This window comes from Copadichromis virginalis, linkage group LG10 (genome assembly GCF_057382275.1).
Source record: "Copadichromis virginalis isolate Kocher_CV1m ecotype Utaka linkage group LG10, C_Virginalis_male_GT1.1, whole genome shotgun sequence".
In the NCBI taxonomy this organism is placed as follows: Eukaryota; Metazoa; Chordata; class Actinopteri; order Cichliformes; family Cichlidae; genus Copadichromis; species Copadichromis virginalis.
In genome coordinates, this window is record NC_140627.1 from 5,979,477 (window position 1) to 6,004,152 (window position 24,676).

A 24,676-nucleotide genomic window follows, 5' to 3' on the forward strand; every position below is an offset into this window, starting at 1 on the left:
GCCAAAACACAGTTGCACGAGCTGACTGTTGCCACACAACGATCCAGTGTTGACTGAAGCACAGCCACTCTGTTAAGTAGGTCTCTAGTGATGAGCTACAAACATGTGATCATTGTCAGGTGTGGCTGGCTTCAGAGTGGAAAACTGTCAAGGCCCCATGTTCATATGAAGGCGAGAACATGTGCACACACACACGCACATAAACGTACAAAGAGGGAAAGCAGGGACAATGAGCAACAACAAACAAAAATAGAAGCATCAGGTGAGGACATGAGGACTAAAACATTACCACACCTGCAAAATAATGGCTAATAAAATGGATCACTTTATAGTCCAGTGAAATAAGCCCTATAATAGTTATTTCTAACATATTTTTCTTGGAGTGTTCAATAGTAGCTTTGCATGATTAAAAAAGTTTTTTCTTATATTCATCCTTGGTGCAACACCTCGCTCCTTCTGTCATTCTATTAGCGCATTCCTGAATAATTTTAGAGTTAGGGGACAATCGCTTTTTCACACAGGGCCAATTATGTTTCAATTTCTTTCTCCTTAATCATAAACACCTTCATCTAGAAACGTTTGTGTTTACTTATGTTATCTTTGTCTAATATTTAAATTTGCTTAATAATCACATTTAAGTGTGACAAAAATATAGGAAATCAGGAAAGGGGCAAACACTTTTTCACAACACAGTAACATTAATACTATAAATGTGGCCAGGTTTGTACTCTAAGGAGCTTGGAAAGAAAAGCGTCTGGACGTCTTTAAGTTGCTTGAAGACGTTTCAACTCTCATCCAAGAAACTTCTTCCGTTCTAGGGCAGAATGGAAGAAGTTTCTTGGATGAGAGTTGAAACGTCTTCAAGCAACTTAAAGAAGTCCAGACGCTTTTCTTTCCAAGCTCCTTAGACTACAATGACCTGGATCACTGAGAACCTTCACAGACCAGGTTTGTACTGTTGTATTTTTGTTTTCTTGATATGAAATTATTTATGATCAATTAAGGCACATGCCCATTCTCATCTGTCCTTTTCTTCTATGAATGTCAACCCAGCATTTTGGGCTAATGTGGTTTTAAAGTTCAAGTCAATATGAGAGAGTTAAATTACAGTGAAGGACAGTAACGTCTAACCCTTGACTTGAGGTTATCCTCTTACAGAGCACACTCAATCAATGAGCCTGCCACACACACAAATCAAATTTCCTTGGTGAAAGTTAAAATCCTGTCGTACTTAAAATTAGTCTGATGCTTGTCTAATAAGCAATGTGGCATAGATACATGATGAAGAAAATCAATCATGTATAACATCACACCGAGCCAGAGAATTGAGAGATTTGTCAGCTAATTTCATGCTAATTGAGTCCCCATCCCTGGGGTTATTTTTAACCTCATCATGGGTCTGACCACATGCAATAGCAAGTACTTCGCTTATTTGTCATTAATTAGAGTAAAAACATCAATCACGATTCTTCTTTCTACCCTCAGTACCTGCCAGGATCACTAACATATCAAAGGACGTCACGGTGAATGAAGGCAGCAACGTCAATCTTATGTGCCTGGCATTTGGTCGACCTGATGCAAACATAATTTGGAAGCATCATTCACCAAGGGGTAAGCCATGGTTTATTTTTATTTCATTGTTCAGCTGATTACTGTGTGTAAATCCTGTGACAGAGTACCCCGTAGCAGAACCTTTTGGATTCCAGTTGAGTTGTAAACTCATGGTGGCATAAAAAATTATTTTGTTATTATTTTGAATCATGAATTTGTTACTACACTTTTCTTTTGTCCAAAACTAGAAAATTTATATTGATCTCTATTAACATTCAAGTTGTCAAAGTTCATTTAAAAGTTTCTCAAAACAAATATGTGAAGCAACTCATTACCTCAGTGTAAAGGTGTCTAAACCAACTCCCCACACACTCAGATACACTTGAGATTCCCACACAACACTCCCAATTCTTGTTTCACATGAATTTTCTTCTATATGTAGAACAGCTATTTATCTCTAGATGGAAATTAATCTGTAGCTGTTTTTATTAACGTACACTTTCCACAACAGGGTTTAAGATTAATTATAGGCCGCAACCCTTTCTTCTTTTCAAAGTGGTGGATTTAAGGAGATGAAACTGCACAGTCTGTGGCCTGACAAGAATGAACTCCAATCAAAGTATTACTTGGCTAGAGGCCACAGCTCATTTTTTGATTGTTTGGCTTGTTTGGATTGTTGGCTCCTCACAGCAAAATACCACCTAAGATGCTCTGTGTGCCACTACGTATGTGTATCTTTGTGTGTTTTATGTTCTAATTGCGCTTCCAACTGTGCTTTCAGCAGTGTATGTTATGTGCTGCTTCTCTATAGGATCAGATATTAAGCCTCCAACATAACATGAATGCTTACAGCCAAGCTGTTGCTCTTTCTTTTACAGTTGTCTAGAGCCAGCAAAACCTGGTTTCCACACCGTAGGAACCCTTCACTACCTCAGTCATTCAGTGTTTCTGCCTCCCTGCATTTACTGGTTTCCTTAGTGTTTAAAAATGCTATAAAATAAGTCTTAAGTCATATTCAGTTCAATCCAGTTTAATTTGTATAACACCAAATCACAACTACAGTTGCCCTAAGGCAATTAAATTAAATCAGTTAATCCCTATTAGAATAACTACAGTGTGGACTGGTGTGATTAACACAGACTGCATATTCAATTCAGTTTTAAGTTTTAAGAAATACAAATTATGTTGCATTTCAAAACATACCTTTTATTTTATCAAGAGGAAATTAAAGGAAATAGTAAGTAAAATGTAAATATAAAAAGTCACTCTGTTATGTGATTTGAAACTCCCCCCATATCAGAAAGAAACTCTTTACAACCCACTGTGAGCTGGTGCACAGTTGCAAGAATAGTGGTAAATAGAATTAGAAGTAATAAACTGGCATCAACAGCCAGTCAACCTGGTATATTGCCTTTATGCTTGTGCGTGTATGTGCTCTAGTCAGTGGGGAAAGTAATGGATTATCTTACTTGGCGTTTCTCTGACTAGCACTAAAGAAAAGAAATACTATGTGGGGAGATCTTTGGGCAGCCAAAGAAATTGTTGCTGGCACTCAGAATCGTAAATGTTTTTCCTGCAGAGTAGCATTTCAGACTCGCTTATTACCATTTGCTTTTCATGTTTGTCACTAGTGATAATGAACCATTCCCTCAAAGGATAGTGTTGGTGCTTGTTTGCTCACTTCATTGCCAAACCGTGTTTTTCAAGATTTAAGCTGCTTGAATGTCTCAAATGTCTTAAATCTGCAATGTTGTCTTGCACTTTATATTACTTATATAACTGGCATAAAATGTTCACTCTCAAATAGTGTCAGCAACATAAACGATTGTAACTTTGCATAGAAGGTGCTGCACCTTCACTGTGAATAAGAAAAGAATCTTTGGCAAATGTTACTTATTTTGAACTTAAAATTTCACAAGAAACTGTTTCAAGTGAATTACTGTAAAATTACCGTGTATGTGGAGTACATGAAACACTACATGTACTAAGTCTAATTTATACCACTGACACCTATTCTGAACAACTGTTACACATTTAACACTGTGCATGAAACTGAATTTAAAATTAAAATTCTTGAAGTTACAGTTTTAGAGTAAATGTAGTGCTATCTTGTCCAAATACATAAAATGGCATTGTTGTTAATACTCCTACATTGATTTATGTAAGCTAACTAGTGACAGAACATACATACATACATAACAATAGAGACAGAAACAAACAAAAAAAAGCAGGTCTAAAGGGTGAATTTTGTATTTTTTTCCTGGCTGTAGCAATGAGTTTTATCTTTAAAAAGACAAGGGAAGAATAGCCAATTTGATGCTTTTGATGCCTCTGCCCTTAACCCTTGGATGCACAACCTACCAATACCTACACTCTTCCACGGGTGTGGAAGAGTGCAGAGGACTCCCAAAAAACACACCGAATGGTAGATACCAGTTCACTTCCTGCAAGAATGGTTAATCAAATGAAGGCCATGAGCTTATGTTAGATTACATTTTTCCACTCTTTTCCCCTGTCTCTGGCTACTCTTCGTGCCTCCATGTTTGTGCATGTCAGCACCTCCTCTATTATATTATCAGACATGAACATCTTCCATGCATCTATTGGGGAGACAGTACTAAACCCAGGTGCAAGCCCTGGCCAACTATTCAGAATATTGAGCAGGAAGAGGGGCTCATTCTGTTAGACACAATATCCATTTCCTCTTCAGAGGACTTCTCTGTGTCTCACTGGCCTTATTCAGTGGTGTAGTCTGGGTCCTCTATATCTAAGATGTCAGATTCTGAGTCAATGCCTCTGATGGGCTCTTCATCCCCTCCATCCTGGATCATTTGTAGGGCAAGGTCCACAGGGATCCTAGCTGGCCTCATAGTAGCTATGTTACTTTAGATATTAAAAATAAACATCAGAAAGGACAATGTTTGAAATGCACAGAAAAGTATAAATCGTTTGTTACTGTCTAAAAATAAATTCCTGATCCATCAGAAGTGTAAGTGGGACACTCAGAGTTGCTAAGAATTAAAGGTTCATAGAAAATTCCATAGGAACTGCTTGGGGTCATTTTTGATCCCACTTGTGGAAGAGTGGGGTAGTGATACAAAAACTGCATTTTTTAAATTATTGAAAAAATAAATAAAATCGCAAATAGCCTCATGTTACAAACATATTTTATGAGGAATACCTTCAACATGAATATATTACAACTTTTCATTTTTAAGATTTTAAAGAAAAACAACCCATGGGGTCATTTTTGACCCCACGTGTGCATCTAAGGGTTAAGCTCTGAAAGCAGTTCCAGCATAAAGTCGCGAAAGTCAAGCCTTTCCTCCATTAAGAGACAAGAGGCTGTAGTAGAGCTGGCTGCCACACAAGCTGCACTAAAGGTCCTGCAGGAGATAGAATGTGAACAACAAGAACTTGAAAGCCTTGAAGAAGAAGATAGAAAGAGGATTGCATTACAAGAGGAAGAAAATGTGGCAAGAAAGAAAGCACTGGAAGAGAAGTGCTTACAGACTGTTAAGAAGTTAAGTGCGGCAAAGGCACGGCTCCAAGTTTATGAACAAGATGCAAGCTCAGATGAGGAAATAACAGAGTTACTTCATAACCATGCAGCTCAGCAACATAGATCTCCAGGAGCTGTAAGGAGTCCACGTGAGCATCCCGTGATACACCAAACAGATAGTGTCAGTTCCCAGCGTGTACCAGTTCCCACGAATATCCAACAACCTCGCACAGCCATTGAAGTGGAGTGGACCAACATTCCACAGGCCACAATTGACAATCTGATAGACTCCATGCGACGATGTGTTGCACTGCATAAGGCAAATGGTGGTCACACCAGATACTGACCGGTTCTGGGTCCCCAGACCCCCAATAGCGCAAAAAACTGCACATTCCAGGGTGGCCTTTTGTTGTGGGCAGTCTGAGGTACACCTGTGCACTACTCATGATGTCAGATCAGCATCCTGATGTGGCACACCTGTGAGGTGGGATGGATTATCTCAATATAGCAGATGTGCCCACTACCACACATTTGGACTGATTTGTGACCACTGTTTGGGAGGGATGGTTATATTGTGTATCTGGAATGAATTTTAGGTCTCTACGTCCATCCCATGGGGAATGGGAGCAGTAACAAAGGTGTTGCGTTTATATTTTTGTTGAGTGTAATTCCTATTAAGAACAGATGCAGCTTACGACTCAACATGGGATATCCTGGAAGAAAGATTTGGAAGCTCATTTGTGATAGCTAAAGCTTTCCAGGATAAGCTTGCAGCATGGCCCACAATCGGACCCAAAGACAGTGTTGAGCTGAGGGATTTTTCAGACTTCCTTAGAGGCTGCCAGGCTGCAATGTCCCAGATTAAGAGTCTGGAAGTATTGAACGACTGTGATGAAAGTCAAAAACTTCTAACAAAACTGCCAGAATGGCTGGTGGCCAGTTGGAATAGGAAGGTGATTGAGATAGAAGAAACTTGTAGTGTGTTTCCTACTTTCAGTCAGTTTGTAGAATTCATCACAAAGGAAGCAAAAATAGCTTGCAATCCAGTAACTTCTCTTCATGCCTTGAAGTCCAGTGATGGTGAAAAAATAAAGACAACAAAGGCACGAAACGTTGGTGCAAAGGTGCTTGTGAGCAACTCTGAAGAGAATGCAGAACCCAAGAGATGCACCTTCTGGGAAAAATGCAATCATGGTATTCAGACATGCTGGAAATTCAAGGAAAAACGAGTTGAAGAACGCGTTAAATTTGTCCAGACAAAGAAGTTGTGCTTTGGATGTTTACAACCAGGACATCATTCAAGGACCTGCAAAAGAAGGAGTCTTTGTGAAACATGTAAGGAAAGACACCCAACATGTTTACATGAAGATTGCGAAAGGGCAACCAGAAGAGAGAAAAGCAGTGATGAGCATGGGGAGAGTGTAAAAAACTCAAAATATGCTAAGTCAAAGGAAAGAACAGAGAGCAAACACACCCCTGAACCATCAAATGAAGCTACATCAAACAGAGTAGTGCAAGGCATGGACAGCATGTACTCCTCTACAGTTGTCCCAGTTTGGTTATCTACTTCAACTAACCCAGAGAATGAAATTCTCGTATATATGCATTACTTGATAACCAAAGCGATACCACATTTGTCATGCAAGATAAGGGAGAAGCTCTGGTAACTAAAGGGGAGTCTGTGCAGTTAAAACTCTCCACACTTTCATCCAGAAATACAATCATCCCAAGTCAGAGTTTAGTTGGACTCCAGTTGAGAGGTTTCTATTCATCAAAGAAGATTTCTCTCCCTGTAACCTATTCAAGAGAGTTCATACCTGTCACGGTCCTGGGTCGGTTTGACCCAGCATTTTGAGTTTCTTATGTTTTGGTTTATTTTTGCATTGTTGATTAGTTCTTATTCTCTGGTGATACTGTTTTGATTATAATTATATTCTGATTCTTTAGTTATCTGATGATGATGTTGATGATGATGACGATGATGATTATTTCTGGTTTAGGTTTTGTTATCTTGCCCTCATGTTTGGTTTAGGTTGCCTGTGCTTAGTCTTCTCTGCCCGTATGTCCCTCTGTCTGTCCATGATGTCATTATGCCTGTTTACGAGTCTGTGTCTCTGTCTGGCGTGTGCTTCCTGTTTTATTTTGTAGGTCTGTGTCCTTTGTCAGTGCGTTCAGCTTTGTGCTCTCCCTGTCTCGTCAGTGTAATCAGCGTCAGCCATGTCTCCCAGCTGTTTCCTCTTCACTCCGTTCACCTCTTGTATTTAGTGTCTGTGTCTTCCCCTACTCGGTGTCGCGTCGTTAACATCTGTTCACCCTCTGTGTGTTCCGTTTGCCAGCCAGCCTACCTGCCTAGTTATTCTGTTCTTCCAGTTTAGTTAGTGTTTTTCTGTTCTGCTTCTTACCAGCAATAAAGCTGTGTGTTTTTGAGTTACTTCCACCTCAGTGAGTCCTGCATTTTGGGTCCTCTCTTCCTGCCTGCCTACACATAGACATGACAATACCTGCCAATCTAAGTCACATTCCTACACCAAAAATGGCAAGAGCTTGGCCACACCTAGAGCATCTTGCTGCGGAGATTGCTCCATTGATTGAGTGTGATGTAGGGCTTCTCATAGCATATAACTGCCCACAGGCTTTGCTAACCCGAGAGGTTGTCCCAGGTAAAGACAACGAGCCATTTGCTCAAAAGACATATTTAGTATGGAGCATAGTCGGTTGTGTTAGCCCATGTGTCAACAATGGTGATTCTATAGGAAGCAGCCACAAGATTGTCATGAAGTCGGTGAAACCTCATCTCCAGACATCTAAGAAGCTCACAAATGAAGTGAAATACATATGTTGAACCCAAGTTAAGGAGTTAATTTCGCCACCAGATGTGCTGAGGATGCTTGAGTATCACTTCAGTGAGAGAAGAGTGGAGGATCCTAATTTATCTCAGGAAGATTTGCGTTTTCTAACCATAATGGAAGAAGGAATCAAAATTAAAGCAGACGGTCACTGTGAAATGCCGCTTCCCTTCAAGAAAGATCGACCAAATCTCCCAGACAAGGCATGTGCAGTTCATAGGCGCCGATGCTTGAAAGAAAGATTCGAAAAAGACAAACAATACCAAAAGGACTACACAACCTTTATGAGTGAAATCATAACAAATGGGGACGCAGAAAAGGTCCCAAGAGGAGAAATTAACAACAGTCCTGTGTGGTACATTCCTCATCATGGAGTGTATCATCCACACAAGCCAGGAAAAATATGGGTTGTGTTCAACTTCTCAGCAAGATTTGAAGGCGTGTCATTAAATGACTACCTTCTCACTAGACCAGAATTAACGAACAGCCTGATAGGTGTTCTCTGCCGCTTTCGCAAGGGACAAGTCGCTATAATGTGCGATATTGAGTGTATGTTCCATCAGTTTCACATCAAAGCAGAGGACCAGGACTACTTGAGATTTCTCTGGTGGGACAATGGAAACTTCCAGGCTCAACCATCTGTCTATCGCATGCGAGTGCACCTATTTGGAGCTGCCTCCTCCCCTGGTTGTGCAAACTTTGGGTTGAAACATATTGTCGCCCAAGGACATGGTCACTACAGTGAAATAACCATTCAGTTCATTGAACAAAACTTTTATGTGAACGATGGGCTCACAAGTGTCGCAACCAAAGATGAAGCCATCAAGTTGGTATAGGAAGCAAGGCAACTCTGCAGTGCTGGCAAACTGCAAATTCACAAATTCATTTCCAACAATCATGAGGTACTTGCATCCATTCCAGAGAGTGAACGTGCAGATTGAGTACAAAATAGTGACTTGGTTCTTGGTGAGTCCCAAATTGAGAGAGCTCTGGGAATCAAATGGTGCATTGTTTCAGACCAGTTCCATTTCAGAGTGATTGTGAATGGGCGTCCACTTTCTAGAAGAGGAGTCTTATCAACTGTGGCATCCATCTATGACCCTCTTGGCTTTGTGGCACCATTTATTCTGGTTGGAAAGCAAATACTCCAACAGATGTATCAAGACAAGGTTGGATGGGATGAGCCACTGTCAGAAGAGCTCAAACCACGGTTGCAGTTTTGGCTGTTAGATTTAAAGAACCTGGCTGGCATCAAAATTCAGCGCTGTTATCTCCCAGAAGGTTTTGAGAAAGTTGAAAGATATGAGCTGCATTTCTCAGATGCGAGTGTTAAAGGGTACGGTGAATGTTCTTACTTGAGAGCAATCAGTGTTTCAAACCAAGTCCACTGTTCTCTAGTTATTGGCAAAGCCAGGGTGACTCCTACAAAGGTCACCACAGTACCCTGGCTTGAGCTATCAGCAGCAGTGCGAACGAGTCACCTGCTTAAAAGGGAGTTGGAAGTTCAAGCCCAAGAATTCTTCTGGACGGATTCGAAGGTTGTTCTTGGATACATCAACAACGATGCTAGAAGGTTTCACATATTTTTGGCAGATCGCATTCAGCGTATCCAAGATGGTTCCGATCCAGACCAATGGAGATATGTGACTTCTGAGAACAATACTGCTGACCATGCATTAAGGGGTCTGACAGAAAAGGGACTAATTACTTCCAACTGGGTCCAGATTTTCTCTGGCAGGATAAACATCCTACTGATGAGATTAAGGTGGGAGAGTTGGGAGCTGAAGATCCAAAACTTCGTAAGACTTTTGTCCATAAGACACTGACCACAGAAGGTTCGTTGCTCAATCATTTCTCAAAGTTCTCAAACTGGATAAGGCTAGTTAAAGCCATTGCACGACTGATGCGATGTGTCAAAGAGGTCAAGGGTCTGATGTGCAGAACCAACAAAGTCACCAGTCTTGAGGAGAGGAAAGAAGCAGAGCTTTTCAACATAGCTACTGTTTAAAACAAACTGTTTTCCGAAGAAATCAAAGATCTGAAATCGAAGAAAGAGACAATAACAAGAGACTGTGCAAATAGGCAGCACAAACTGAATCCCTTCATGGATGAAAATGGTGTGCTAAGAGTGGGAGGTCAGCTGGAGCATGCAGATTTACACCCACACATCAAACATCCAGCGATCTTGCCGAGCAAAAACCACATATCAAAGTTGCTGATTGAACACTTCCATCAAAAGGTTCATTACCAGGGACGTGGGATGACTATGAATGAGCTGCAATCAAATGGCATTTGGCTATTACGATGTAGTCACGCAGTGTCTTCCTACATCTACAAGTGTATCAAATGTAGGAAATTCAGAAGGAATGCTGAAGTACAAAGAATGGCAGATTTACCGCGTGAAAGAGTTGAAACATCGCCTCCCTTTGCCTAGTGTGGAATGGACTGCTTTGGCCCGTTTTACGTTAAGGAGGGAAGAAAGGAACTTAAACGCTACAGTCTGCTATTCACATGTCTATGCTCTCGTGCTGTGCATATAGAGTTACTTGACGACATGACCAGTGATGCCTTCATTAATGTTCTTCGACTCTTTATCGCCATACATGGAAGTGTTCAACCAACCAACTTTGCTGGAGCAAGACGAGAGTTCTTGGAATCTGTAAAGAAAATGGATTAAGAAAGCCTAAAACAACTAGGTTGTGAGTTTGTCATGAACCCAGCATCTACCAGCCATATGGGTGGGGCCTCGGAAAGGTAGATCAGGACAATTAGAAGTATGTTGACATCCATTTTGGATCATTTATCCAAAAGGCTTGACACTTCATCCTTGTGTACCTACCTTTATGAAGTCATGGCGATCATAAATAGTAGGCCCTTAACAACTCACCTGCTGAATGATCCCACTGGTCCACAGCCTGTTATACCGAATCACATCCTGACCATGAAGTCTTCAGTGGTTTTACCACCACCTGGTGAGTTTGTGAAGGAAGACCTTTATCTTCGGAAGAGATGGCGCAAGGTGCAATACCTAGCCAATGAATTCTGGACCAGATGGAAAAGGGAATACTTGCTGAATCTTCAGCAGAGAGGAAAATGGTACAAAACACAGAGTAATGCCAAGATCATTGACATTGTGATGCTGATGGATAATAGTCTACCCAGATATGAGTGGAAGTTGGCCAAGGTAACCAAGGTGTACCCTAGTGAGGATGGAATCATTAGTTAACTCAAGCTGCTAATCAGTGATGCAACACTGGATGACCAAAGAAAAAAAAGAGTTAATAAGCGAGTGTATCTTGAGAGACCCATCCACAAAATAGTTACCCTACTTGAAGCTGAGTAGTTTAGAACTCCTATCTCTGTAATTTATGTTTTGACCCAAGGGACATCTACACTTTTTTTTCTTTTGCAATGTGGTTCAGTTGAAAATCACCAGTGATTTGGTGGGAGTGTGGCTGCCATCAGCAGCAGTTATGCAGTTTAAAATAACTTCATGGTTTAAGTTATAATAAATAAGTTAAAAATACTTTATTTTAATATATCAGATTTAATGTATAGATTGTTGGTTTAAAAATACACATTTAAAGGTTTATAGAATGTTTCCAGGGTGGAACCAATGTTCAGTCTGTTGTTGGGGGTTGACAAAATTTCAGTTACATGCCACACTTGGTAGAGGGCAGCATGCTTTCCTCTCTCACTTGGTGGTAGAGCTATGTAGACCTGTGCAACGAAGTTTTCCTGCTATGGGAAAGAGTGCACACGGCAAAATGCGTTTTCATTAACCCCTGCAAGTTAATGCGGCCAATGAGGTATGCAATTTGTATCTTATATGTTGTGGTAGAAAAATAAGATGTTTGTTTGTGACAGAACTGTTGAGTTTATGGTAGTCAGGTGTAATATGTTAACATTTTGTAAAGGTCAAATTGTGAATGTTTTATGTCGTTTAATATTGTGCTTTATTGTTTATTCTCTATGAAAACAATTTACTGTGGAAATTGATTATTTTATGTTGTTTGTACAGTTCTCACGGCACTGTTGGTGGCACCTGTGTGCAATAAATGCCAGTAAAAATCAAGAACGCCTTGTGTCCGTTTTTCAACTTGGAGGGAGTTACAGTTCAGTTGCAGAAATCACTGTCTGTCTGCCACAGTCCGCCACACCACCTACTAGTGCAAGTTATAGCTCTAATAATTAGAACAAATGTAAACATGAACCAAAAATGCTACTTTCTTCTCTTGGCCAAAGGAGTGGAAAACTGTTCTGTGGTCAGACAAATCAAAATGTGAAATCTGTTGGATCCTCTGGAATAAAGAAGAGATGGACCAAGAGAGGAGACGTAGAGAGGTTTTAAAATCTTTCATCTTTGATGGTATTGGGATGGATTAGTGCTTTTGCAATTGACAGCTTGCACATTTGAAAAGGAACAACCAGTAATTAAAGGTATATACAGGTTTTAGAGCTACATCTGCTTCCACCCAGATGATTTCCATTCCATTAAAGGCCTTGCATGTTTCAGCAAGACAAGGCAATGCTAAATTGCAGCTAAACTGCTGTTATTAAAACAGCTTCATGGTAGAAGAATCTGGACCCTGAAATGGTATGTCTGCATTTCAGGCCTTTCATGTGAATTGTCTTCTATACGCATGTCAGGAAATGACAAATATAAATAATATCGTGTTAAGTACCTAGAAATCTATATCAGGCAAAAAAGGACAAAATAAATTTCCTAAAAGTCCAGTCTGTCTCATCCGGAAGAGTGGATACTACACAGTGGTAAGCATAGCCCAGTCCCAACATTTTGAAACATATTTCTTCTATCAAATTAAACAAAATATGTATTTTTCGAAAGATTTGCAATGTGCGTCCAGTGTAATTCAACCCTAACTTATATAGTAATGGGTAAAGGCTTTCTTATACCAATGTATTATTAGTCAAACAGCAACAGTGAATATGATTTAACACATTTACATTTAAATTAATTTAAACTCCACAGTTTCATTCAGCATTTAAAAGAAAAGTAACTAATGATATTTTAAATGATTTGAGATCAAATGCTTTTAAGTTATTTTTAATTTATTGTTAGCAATTTATCAACCTGCTGTTGATGAATTGCTAAACTCTCTGCACAGAGTTCTTGCAGGGAGAGCTTTGAAACTTCCACCCGTTCTTCTTACAGTGGAGGATCTGGTAAGTGCAGATAGCATTATGCAGGAAACATCCCTAAACAAGTGACTAGCATCCCAACAGCTGGTTGATTCACTTGCCATCAGCATCACTGCGCACTGTTCATATCTGCTTAAGCAGTGTTCCTAAACCTCACCACACCTTACACCAGTTGTTCCTCTGAGGTGTTTATTTTTAGCTTTCACTCCTGCTCATTGTCTTAAAGCCAGATGCTACCGGATATGTGGGTAGGTTATCAATACACCTGTGGGCTTCATTTTCTGCAATTTTCCTTTTTTGTACAGTAATAAGTGAACTACTTGTATTGTGCTGCTGTGAGTGCCATCCTGAGGATAGCATCAGTAATACAACATCAATATGGAGACAAGCCAGAAAATTACTTTAAAAAAATCGATTATGATCAATATATTTTTTATGTATTTTCATTTGAACTCCAAACACTTTCCTTAACATACAACACTCTTAACTTTATTAAAAAAGATCAGTTATAATGTGGTGATTTTATGTCCTCTTTACTATAAATCCTGTCCTCATTGCTACTGAATCAATGGAGATTGTAAAGCCATTGTTTGGTAATATATTCTTCACAAAAGATAGTGACAGTCTGAGTCTGAGTTGTGTACAGAGAAGCAGCTTCTCAATTTCCTGTCAATTTATGTTTCCCCTTTATTTTTTTTCCACTGCAAAACTTGGTGTCAGGTCTAGCTCATAAGGTGACATAAATTATTCCAGCTACCCCCTGGCAGCCACTAAAAGCATTAGAAGGATTAAAAGATATAAGTCAGCTGACTTAAATATTCCAATGTATTCTAGCAGCTCTAGCAGTAGCTGTTCATAATTCAAGTGTCTCAAAAACATTACTTTATGAAATTGCAAAGTAACTGACATTGCTATCAACAAGCTTAGAATGTAATTAGATCAGTTAAACTTAGACAATTGTTGCTGTAAAGCTTTTACCATTGGAAAACTTTTTTTTCAACTTTTAAGGAAAACAGTTGTCTCTTAATTGCAAGAATAGTAACTCAAAGCAGGAAACTGGAGCAAGAAAACCATATTAGCCGTCTAGGAACATCGATTTTTAAAGTTTACTGTACATGTAATGTCAGGTATTGTGGAATGGAGACTAAGAATAGAGGTATTTAACAAAACACAAACTTTTATTGTGACAAGCAGCAAAAAAGGCCACTGAAAATGAAGTCTATAAACATTAATGGTGAAGACACAAGCAAACAAATGGTACAAACCAGCAACAAACTGAGAAGACACAAAGGCTATAAATGCAGCACACTGAGTCTAAGACCCAGGAAATTGTTTTTTTTTTATTCTCAAATGTCAAATCCAAACTTACATATGATTTATTGCTTTAGCTAGATAATAGCGACATTGCTCGCTTGCTTCTGTTTTTTTTTGTTTTTGTTTTTTAAACATGGATTCCTCCCCAAAATGAGGGCATAATAAAATTGTCAACTCACTTTACTTTATATGCTGTAGTGTTGCATTATTGCCAAATTTTGTTACTGACTGAGGATTAAGGTACCTACCCCAGTTATAAATACACAAGAAAGCTTGTAGTGTTGATGGCTGGCACTCAACGTCATTTTCCTAGTGTTGCTATCAAAAATTAGATTTCATTGGGTCTCTAGTCTCGCATATATTTATTTGCCAAGTTTTACAAAAGTAGTTTTCCTCTCACAGAGCTGGCTTTTGCAGTTCTAGTTCTCATTTCTTTCTTCTTCTTTTTTTTAAGAATTTCAGTTTTTGCGAGATGACAAGTAAATTGCAAGTGAAAAAAAGCTTTCATGACACCTGAGGGACAATTATTTGAAAAACTGGCAGTGCTGAGCACTTTTGACAGAACCACAGCAGCACGGACAGATGTTGTCAACTTGTGATTAGTCTCCTGATGAGTGCCATTCAGAGTGTTATACAGCAGAAATGAATGACATGCTATTTGCAGTGCTGTCGCCTTCCAATATGAACAACTCTCAGACATTCTCTGCTGAAACTGGTGATGCGGTTATCATTGGGAGAAGGAAAAGGTGCTTTTTCATAGGAAAAGATTAAAAGTAAGAAGATCCTTCAGAAACGTTTCACAGATGAAGTCCTTGAAACGAGGAACCAAAGCTATGTAAAGCGCATGTTCTTAACGATATTAATAGGTTTGGAGTTTGTTGCAATCCACTATTGTGTCAGTCAATATTTCCGAGGTAGACTTACTGAGTTCCCGATGCTCTGTGAGTGGTTTTTGTTGCAAGTTAGGTGATGCATTTAGCCAAAGTCCTAGCAGCATCCCTGACCAACGTAAGCTTCGTGCCAATGTGATATTTTAAGCTGGAACTGCTTCGGTGAAAAGAAAATTCCTTCTTGGGCAATGTGCATGATACTTTATGTCGGTCGACTGTTCCGTCTTGTTATTTTTTTAATACTCAAATTTCCCATCGAGAGGGCCAAATGTCGTTTGCCCGTCACTACCAGATCAACTGCCCACTGGGGCATGTGTGAAGGTATCTCTACTTGGACGAACTGCCCGAAATACATTGACAGAAACATTTCACGGATTTTGAGTCATTCTGCACTCCAGATGTGTTAAATTTGACAGCACCAATATATATATATATATATATATATATATATATATATATATATATATATATATGTGTGTGTATATATATATATATATATGTATATATATATATATATACTTTTGGAGTTACCAAAACTATTTTACTAATAAGAAAACAGATTTGCCTCTTTGTGTGGTTGTAGGTATAAAACAGCTAATTAGAATTGTGGATAAATTAACAGTAATAGCACAGTGTGCACAGTGTCATGTGCTGCTTAGGTGTGAATGTTTAGGTAAGTGTTGCAGGGTACAAGTTTTACATTGCTGTTTTGGGCTGGTGGAAGAGGATAAAGGTCTCAGCAGAAGCCCTTCTTCAAGATCCAGGTGAAGTTGCCGAGCTGGACAAAGACTGGTGACAAGCAAATACAGAGTGCAGATTACAACTTTGTCAAAGTTCAAGTTTGAACAAAATAGAGATGAGAATCAGGCAAAAAATAGCTCCTGCAATACACATGGTCCTCAGGTGTGCCAGTGTGATGCCACCTAAGCTGATCCGCCCACCTGTTTCTAAAAAAGGATAACGGAAAAGGAAACCAATTCCCACACAGTGTGTAAAGTACTGTCTTCAACTTTCTTTGTCCCTATTGCAAAAGCATGTAAAAAGGTAATAAAGGCTTTGTCAAAAATGACCAAACAGAAACTTTCTACTGGTGGTTAGTGATTTTGATGAATATTGTGCCTATACTGGTGCACACTGCCTTGCACTGCAAATGACAAAAGCCTGGTAGCCTACATGTTTTTTTTTGTTTGTTTGTTTGTTTGTTTGTTTTTTTCAGACTTGTGGCTATACACAATCAGTTATTTGCAGGCCTGAAGCAAAGAGAGCCATTTTGCTTAATGCAATCATTGGGGACAAAGGACTATTTGAAGGCAACTCTTTTCAGTTAATGGAGAACTAAAGAATATATCCAAATGAAGTAAACAGAGAATTCAAGCAAATGGAACAATTTCACTAATGACGTTTAGATAAATACTCTGACAAACTCCAAAAAGGGCTCTAACTGATTATGGTAACAAGCAGTCATGGAACATAACAAAACCATATATAGGTGTTGAATTACATGTGTCCAGCACGTGTCCAGTACAGGCAACGGATGATTGTCTGAGAGAATAAGCAGCTTAAATTCTGACTGAAAAACAAAGCAAATCTGACAGAAATCAGCAGACAAACACACTGCTGTGTTCTTGACATCCCTCCTGTAATTCATTATTCACAGCTTAATTAAATTAAATCTGCATCAGTACTCACAGACACAGACACAAAAGTGAAGTTTATTGAATGAACTATATCTGCCTATCACACGGTGTGTTAAATGTCTTATCTCACATTTAAAATAATATATACATTTTAAAAAAATATTTATATGTATGATATGAAAATGTATGAAGTTTTGAAACAATAATTCTTCAGTATTAGTGTACTTTAGTGGTGTACTTTAAGGATTTGTGGATTTTGTGTACATGAATGAAACATATGAATGGTCTAAAACCAGCTACCAAGTTTTTTTTAATTGGGTGATCTCAACTTTGCATATTATCTGCATTTTAAAGTTCTAAGTAAATAAATACATTTTAAAACATAAACTTGACAAAAGTGTGAATATGACATAATTATGGCAATGCAGCCTTGAGGTAGAACTTTTTTCGTCAACAAAACAAGGTTTTCTGTCTATGCAACATTACATGCACTACTCATAATCTATCATTTGTAAGGATAATTGTGATTCTCATTGTAGATCATGATTCTAGTCTCAGAAGCTCAGCCACCCCAATTTTACTACTTATAGAAGTCATTACAGAAAATATATTTAGAGGCAATGTTTTCATTTTGGTATGGTTAAAAATACCAGCAAGTTTTTCATCCTTTATAAGTCCAATAAACATCTGAAATAGCAGGGAACATTATTTCTGTAGTGATTCAATTCAAACGGACATATGAATATTTATTTTCTTAGCTTTTGCCATGACAGACAAAAACCCTGACCTTGTAAAGGTTTTGAAAAGATAGTAGGTCATCATGGTGGTGTGATTCTAATGTTAAATCCTCTTCGGCAGTGCGGGATTATTTCTTCTTCTTCCTCTGCTTTTCCTTGTTAATATTCTTATAGACGTTGCAATACCGAATGACAGCAACATTAGTGTTACAGCCCCACGATGAAGGTCTAGGGGTGTGTGATGGGACTGGTAACAAATGGGTCCAGAACGGAATGAAAGGAAAATAGGCAGAGGTGTTTGGTAAATAAAATAGTTTTTATTATAGATAATCTTAACATAAAGATATAATGTCGTTTTTCTAATAACACTAGAAAAAGAAAAAGGTCGCAACAACAAAGAACACAACAACCAACCAAAAAAAAAAAACTACACACCATGAGGAGGCACTTCCGGGGGATTATTTGTGGCACTCCAAAAATAATTTCTGTCCACTATGAAATAAAGGAGAACATCACAAGCCTGATACCTGCAGGCCTGACAACAGGAGATGTATCACTCCTGTAAAACCTGTAACATTCAGTAGTCACCTTATTGTTCTGACACACACAACAAAACTATTGACCACCCTACACACTAACTACACAACGTCGCAAATCTCTCACATGCGCTAAATGTTGCAAATCTGTCACATCTCAAAACACCGCCGTCACTCCTAAAACTTCCTCCCTTCCTGAACAATTAAATGCCATGTTGCCATATCATTTTTTGATTGGTCGACATAGTACATTTTTCAACCAATAGGAAAGGGTGGGGTTTTTTGGTTTTGGTTTTGCTCACAGGCGGTGAGCGCTTTCGAGCGTTTTCCTTATAAAACGCTGTTTTTACCATTTCTTCCCGCAGTAAATATAAACAACGATAGTATTCAGGAAGAAAACCAAACATTGCATATATTTTTATCATAACTCTGGTTTTACGTGGCCTGTCAACACAATTTAAAAACTGGTATAAAGTCCACACTTTTTCCGTCCGTCCTGCTCACATCTCCAATAGTTGTACACGTTGTCATTAACGTGGCTTCACTCCACAGCAGCCACGCCGCTTTGCTAGCTAAGACACTGGTGTCGACACATAAGGCACTGTCATAGCCTGTCAACGACGTTGATTAGCTGCGTATATACGAATGTGAATCGCATTATTGGCTGGACTATGGGATAAGGTGGCATCGTTCTAATCCCATATGGGAGCAGCCAGTCACTTACTGACTAACACTGCAAAACAGAATTGTTAAAGTATTAATTAAAATTTCAATTCAGGTTAGATTTTTTTTTTGTGCGCAATGCAGCTTTTCTGTGCGCAGAGACCATGCCAGCTGTGCGCAATTGTGCACACACGCAGCTTAGGGGGAGAGGGAACATTGCCACCAACCCTCTCCCCAGACCTACCTACTAAAATGTTATCCTACTTAGTTTCTGGAGTGTACCATGCTCGAGGCAGCTTTAAAGGCTAAGCATCAGGTGCACAAAGCACCGGCAAGCCTACCCCCGACAGGGAACTAATTCCCACCCGGGATTACTCCAGAAATATAAAAAGCAAAATAAAAAATGAGTGCCTGTAAGAGGTGCTTACGCTCAGCTAGGCACTCCCCTGTGCTAACTGGAGAGAGTGTAGCAGATACAATATAACTAAACAAGCGACCGGCAAGCAACACACCAAAACTTAATCAATGTTCCTTCCATTCATATCCCAGATGAACCCCCACGATGAAGGTCTAGGGCCGTGTGTGGGGACTGGTAACAAACTGGTCCAGAACGGAATGAAAGGAAAACAGACAGAGGTGTTTATAAAATAGTTTTTATTGTTATTAAAGGTCTCAACAACAAAGAACACAACTACCAAACAAAATAAACTACACACGAGGAGGCACCTCCGGGGGCCCACAAGCCCTCCCTGTCACTAGCCGCAGCAAGTTCCACTGCTGCTGCTGTTGAGGCCCACAAGCCCACACTACTCACATGAAGCAGCTACTCTCCCCACTGCGCCTACAACTCCACGCCACAGGACCTCTTTTGTCTAAAACACAATCAAGAAACACCAGAGAAATCACCCTCCCACATCCAGTTCATCCCCAGCTTATGACCTCAGAGAGGTGATTGCTGACTGGGTGCAGGTGTTAAACGAGGCCAATGAACAGCAGCTGAGTCCTGGGGAGAGAGAAGAGTGAGAAAGGGAAAGAGGGGTGTAGCAAGAGAGGAGGAGGCGGAGAGAGAACACCACACCCACACAAGGGCAGTTTCAGGCCCTGCTAGGGCCTGAAACTGTACACGAGAAGCTGAACACGAGAAGCTGGAGAAGTACCAAGAGTTCAGAGAAGAGCTTGAGAAGATGTGGAGGGTGAAGGTAATAGTGGTCCCAGTGGTAATCGGAGCACTCGGTGCAGTAACCCCCATGGTAGGCGAGTGGCTCCAGCAGATCCTAGGAACAACAGTATAGTTGGATGAATAGTTGAATGGTCTGTTGCTGTAGGTTGTAGGATGGCATTATCTCCTCTCAAATCATAAAGGAGAGTGGGAGCGTATCCTTTGCGTGTTCTTCCTCTGCCTATGTGGCGCGACAAGTGTAGAATCTAATGGTGGTTGTGCGTGTGTGCGCCCAGGTCTGGGATGGTGTAACTTTGTCACTGGGGTACTGTCACCCTGGGTTACTGTGGCTGCGCTTCTTTTAGTTGACTGGGCAGATAAACGAGAAGGGGTGAGAGCTATATTTTGAGCAGTACAGAGGGCGGCCAACATATTTTGTCCCTTACCTTGAATAAAATGCTGGTTGCGTAGACACCACGTGATCGGTGATTACACGAGCAGTTGGGCAAGTCTATGGTATGGTGTTTCGTGGTTGAATAGTGGATTCACGCATGCTTGGAGGGTCACATGAACTGCATTATTTTTTGGGGGGGGGGTTTCTTTTATTATGAAACACTGTAGGCTGCCTGAAAGTGGCCATAAATGTATTTGTGAATTATTGTAGAAATTAAAAAAGGAAAAAAAAAGAGTGTTTTGTGAAAGAAATGATGGAGGGATAACTATTTTGCCTAGTGGGAGGGGCAATAGGATATAAAGGAAGGCCACTGGGGCCTACCGAGGGCAGTCTGTGAGATGCTACAGTGAGGGTAACATGTAGGCTGGCTCATACATTCTGTACACATTTTTTGGTTTTGTTTTGAATTAAGTTAGTTGTTTATTTTCTTTGTAAATAATCTTTTGTGCACATGAGAGGCCAGCAGAATAAAGTACACACACTGAACGCTTCCTGACTATGCCTGCATTTGTTCGGGAGAAGTTTAGGAGAGGACCCCTGGACACTAATCAACAGAACATAACCTATGCAGAAAGGCACTGGCCAACAAGTACATTCAGTACACGGACATTCTTGCTCGGAGGCACTGCATAAATTTGATTTGATTCAATTTAAGTTAAGTTAATTCAGTTTTATTTATATAGCATCATTTCACAACAACAGTCACCTCAGTATTGTAAGATAACAGCTCTTCAATATTCTAAAGAAACCCCAATAATCATATGACTCCCTGTGAGCAAGAATTTGCCAAAAGTGGAAAGTAAAAACTCTCTTTTAAAAGGAAGAAACCTCTGAGAGAATCAGGCTAAGGAATGAGCAGCCATCTGCAACTGGTTGGTGAGCAGAGAAAAAAAAAAAGAGTACCGCTGTCCCATAATTCTCACACCAGATATGTGTTCTGTTAGTCAGAAAATACAACCCGAAGTAAAAACCCAACAACTACTCACATTCAGACATCCTGACATTAATTCTTTGGAGATTTTCTATGACAGACAGCCCTAATATGTCCAAACATATCTCCCATGGCACTGCTGCTATTACAAATAAGACATTTAAATTATTATTTGCTTGCTAACTCCTCATTTTTATCACACTGCACAGGCTTCAGATAGAGGACAAGGACTTAATAAAATCAAGTATTTCATTTGAAGCTGTGTTTCCTCTACAAATTACCACCATAAAAGATGCACACAAGAAGAAAGGCATAATGTATAACACATTTGAAAGCCAAATCAAATCAAATCACTTTTATTGTCACATCACATGTGCAGGTACATTGGTACAGCACATGCGAGTGAAATTCTTGTGTGCGAGCTTCACAAGCAACAGAGTTGTGCAAAATACAATAACATAAACAAGGCAAAATATACGAATGGCTAAATCTGAAACTAATAAATATATGTACAATATATAATAGTATATGCAAAAAAAAATAATTTCTGGATGTATATACTAAATGTTTTTCTACGTGTGTGTGTGTGTGTGTGTGTGTGTGTGTGTGTGTGTGTATACACATATTTTACAAATTAAATAGAGTCAACAATAAATAAAATATATAGGGCCACTATCTATCTCAGGACAAAATCTGCGACCAGTGGGAGCTTTTTGTTCACCTTTATGTATAGGATCACAGTGTGTCTTTACTAGTGATGTTCGATCGTTCAATACTCGAGAATCACTTTACTGACTCGTGAATCATGATTCACAAGCCCAACTGACTCATTGACTCATCCCTGTTTCTGTTAGCAAACTAATTCGCTTAGTAGAAATATATCTAGCTTATAGTTAAAATTGTGGGGGGGAAAAACAACAGCCAGTTTCTTAACAAAAGTATTTCTGCTCTGAACTGGAAGAAAAAACCCTGAGTAGAAGCTCACATCAAGAAAATAGCTCCTCGGTTCACAGTAGCATCGCTCTGCTAACATGCTAACATGCTAACAGCACATTTGACCTACTCACCCCCTCCCTTCCTGTGTTGAATCGTAAGCGTAAGCAAATCACTCAGGACTCGCTCACCCCCTCCCTCCTGTGCTGAATCAAAGAGCAAGCGAACGAATCACTCACTCACTCACTCACTCACTAACCCCCTCCCTCCTGTGCTGAATCATAAAGTGAACGAATCACTCAGGACTCACTAACCCCCTCCCTCCTGTGCTGAATCGTAAGCGTAAGCGAATCACTCAGGACTCGCTCACCCCCTCCCTCCTGTGCTGAATCAAAGAGCAAGCGAACGAATGACTCACATTACCGCCCCCTGGCTCACAGCTCAGTGGACATTTAGATGAGAAAATATATATTTTACACATTTAAGGAAAATACTAATAAAATAAAAATAAACAAAAGAAATGTTTATTAAGCAATTTTGATAGGAAATTGCTTAATTTTAGAAATGTTTTTGCTATTTTTTGCTCTATAAAATAGTTGTTTTTTTTTTTAGAATCATTCATCTTAGCAGTGGTATTTATATGAAAAGAGAAACAAATTAAGTTTGAGTAAAAATGTAAATTGTTTGCACTCTCTGGTCAACTGACTCAGTGAATCAAATGTCTCAAAAAACCCGATTCACTTTGGTGAGTGACTCATTAAAACTCGATTCAGTAAAAAGAATCAGATTTACCATCACTAGTCTTTACCCCTCAGCACCAAGGATTAAATGTCTGAAAACAATGAAAGTTTGCAATCAATTTTAAGTGTTGCTAGATTATTATGTTTTCCTTTTAAACTAAGCTTTTTGTGAGACAACTCAGGCTTTGGGGCAGACCGCATCCCAAGCATTATATGTATATAACGTGAGACCAAGAAATTGAATTTCCCCTTAATACCTTCCTGAGAACTATTTGCAATAACACTGAATACTATTCACTTACTTGTTAAGCCAGTTCCAGGCTTACACGTTTTATTACTCCACAGTAATAATAAGTATTTGTTACAAAGAAGGATTCCACGTCTATGTAGGGATCATTGGTGCTATCAGTCAATTAGTATGAATTAGACAAGCTTTGGGAATGTGTCTGGAGCTGCTGATTATTAGCCAGCCATTCAGGCACAGGCACAGGACTGCCTTGTGCAAATAAAGTATATAATATTAAAAGAAGCACTTCCTAGTAACCTGTTTTGTGGCCTGTACACTTCTGGGAAGTTTCCAGGAAAGCTTTCTTTTCAAATTTATTGGGCAAAAGCACTTCTAAAAATCACAGTGTGGGAGTATGAGGTGTTGTTTGGCTATTAGAGGTGGCAAAAGTAGTGTGAGTACAGCGTGCTGATGTAGGTGTTTGTGTATGTGTGTGCTTTGCTGAGGACCTGGAGGGCTCACTCAAATGTTCAGTTTCACCCAGCCACCCACACAAGGCGTAAAAGGCTGTGAGAAAGAAGTGCAATGTATTCAAAAATGGGCAAGGGTTAGTAAAAATGGAAAAGGTCTACAGTGAGTCCATCAGTGAGACAGAGGGGGGAAAAGTACTGAAAAGGGATCGGAGGGCATAGGGGGCTAACAGAAAAATTAGTTCACCAAGGAGCCGTGAGTTTTCTGTTAGCTATGTGTTATCCAAAGCATTTTGTACATAAAAGCCTTGAGAAAGTGTCAGACAGGTGCAGACTCTTCTGAGTGAATGGCTTCTGCACTTCTGTACTCCATTAATCATGAAAGCAGTGTGAGTAAATCCGTCCTTGAAACTAAATAACATTAATAACACATTGTAAGTAGACATTTGCACACACACCTGTTTCCCTTTCTAGTGTGGTAAAAAGGAGGGCTTAGTTCACCTCATCTAATCTTGTGACTGAAGGTTAAGAGGAATCATGTCTCTTAATTAATTGCCACATATTAACATAATTAATTGTTGAAATAACTGTGTTATAGAAGATTTTTAAATGCACGAGGGGGAATGTACTTTAATTCATTTGAAGGAGCTGCTTAGATTTTAAAGACCTTTCACTGAGAAACAAAAACAGCTTTACAGTTTACTTACAAAAGATTATTTAACAGATTTATTAGTATATTTATGCGTTTGTGTAAAAAGCTCTGCTGCATATGATTAAATATGCTCAAATTTGTTATTTGTATTTAATCTGTGAAAGAGATATACTTGTAGTGATGCAACAAAATCTTAAAAACGTTTAGTATATGAAGGCACTGATGCTCATGAGAGCGACTGAAGTGGCCCTTTTCTCTTTGATCGTCAAATA

At 39.4% G+C, this 24,676-nt stretch overlaps 1 protein-coding gene across 2 annotated transcripts in view; it reads left to right on the plus strand.

Annotated features, from left to right (window-relative positions):
• The window catches only part of opcml (opioid binding protein/cell adhesion molecule-like), a 266,785-nt gene that overhangs the window by 169,257 nt on the left and 72,852 nt on the right, over positions 1 to 24,676 (plus strand). For both annotated transcript variants that reach the window (XM_085469578.1, XM_085469580.1), the window contains exon 3: positions 1,486 to 1,611. In XM_085469578.1, coding sequence (XP_085325704.1) covers positions 1,486 to 1,611 — 126 coding nt within the window. The remainder of the gene's footprint in view (positions 1 to 1,485; positions 1,612 to 24,676) is intronic.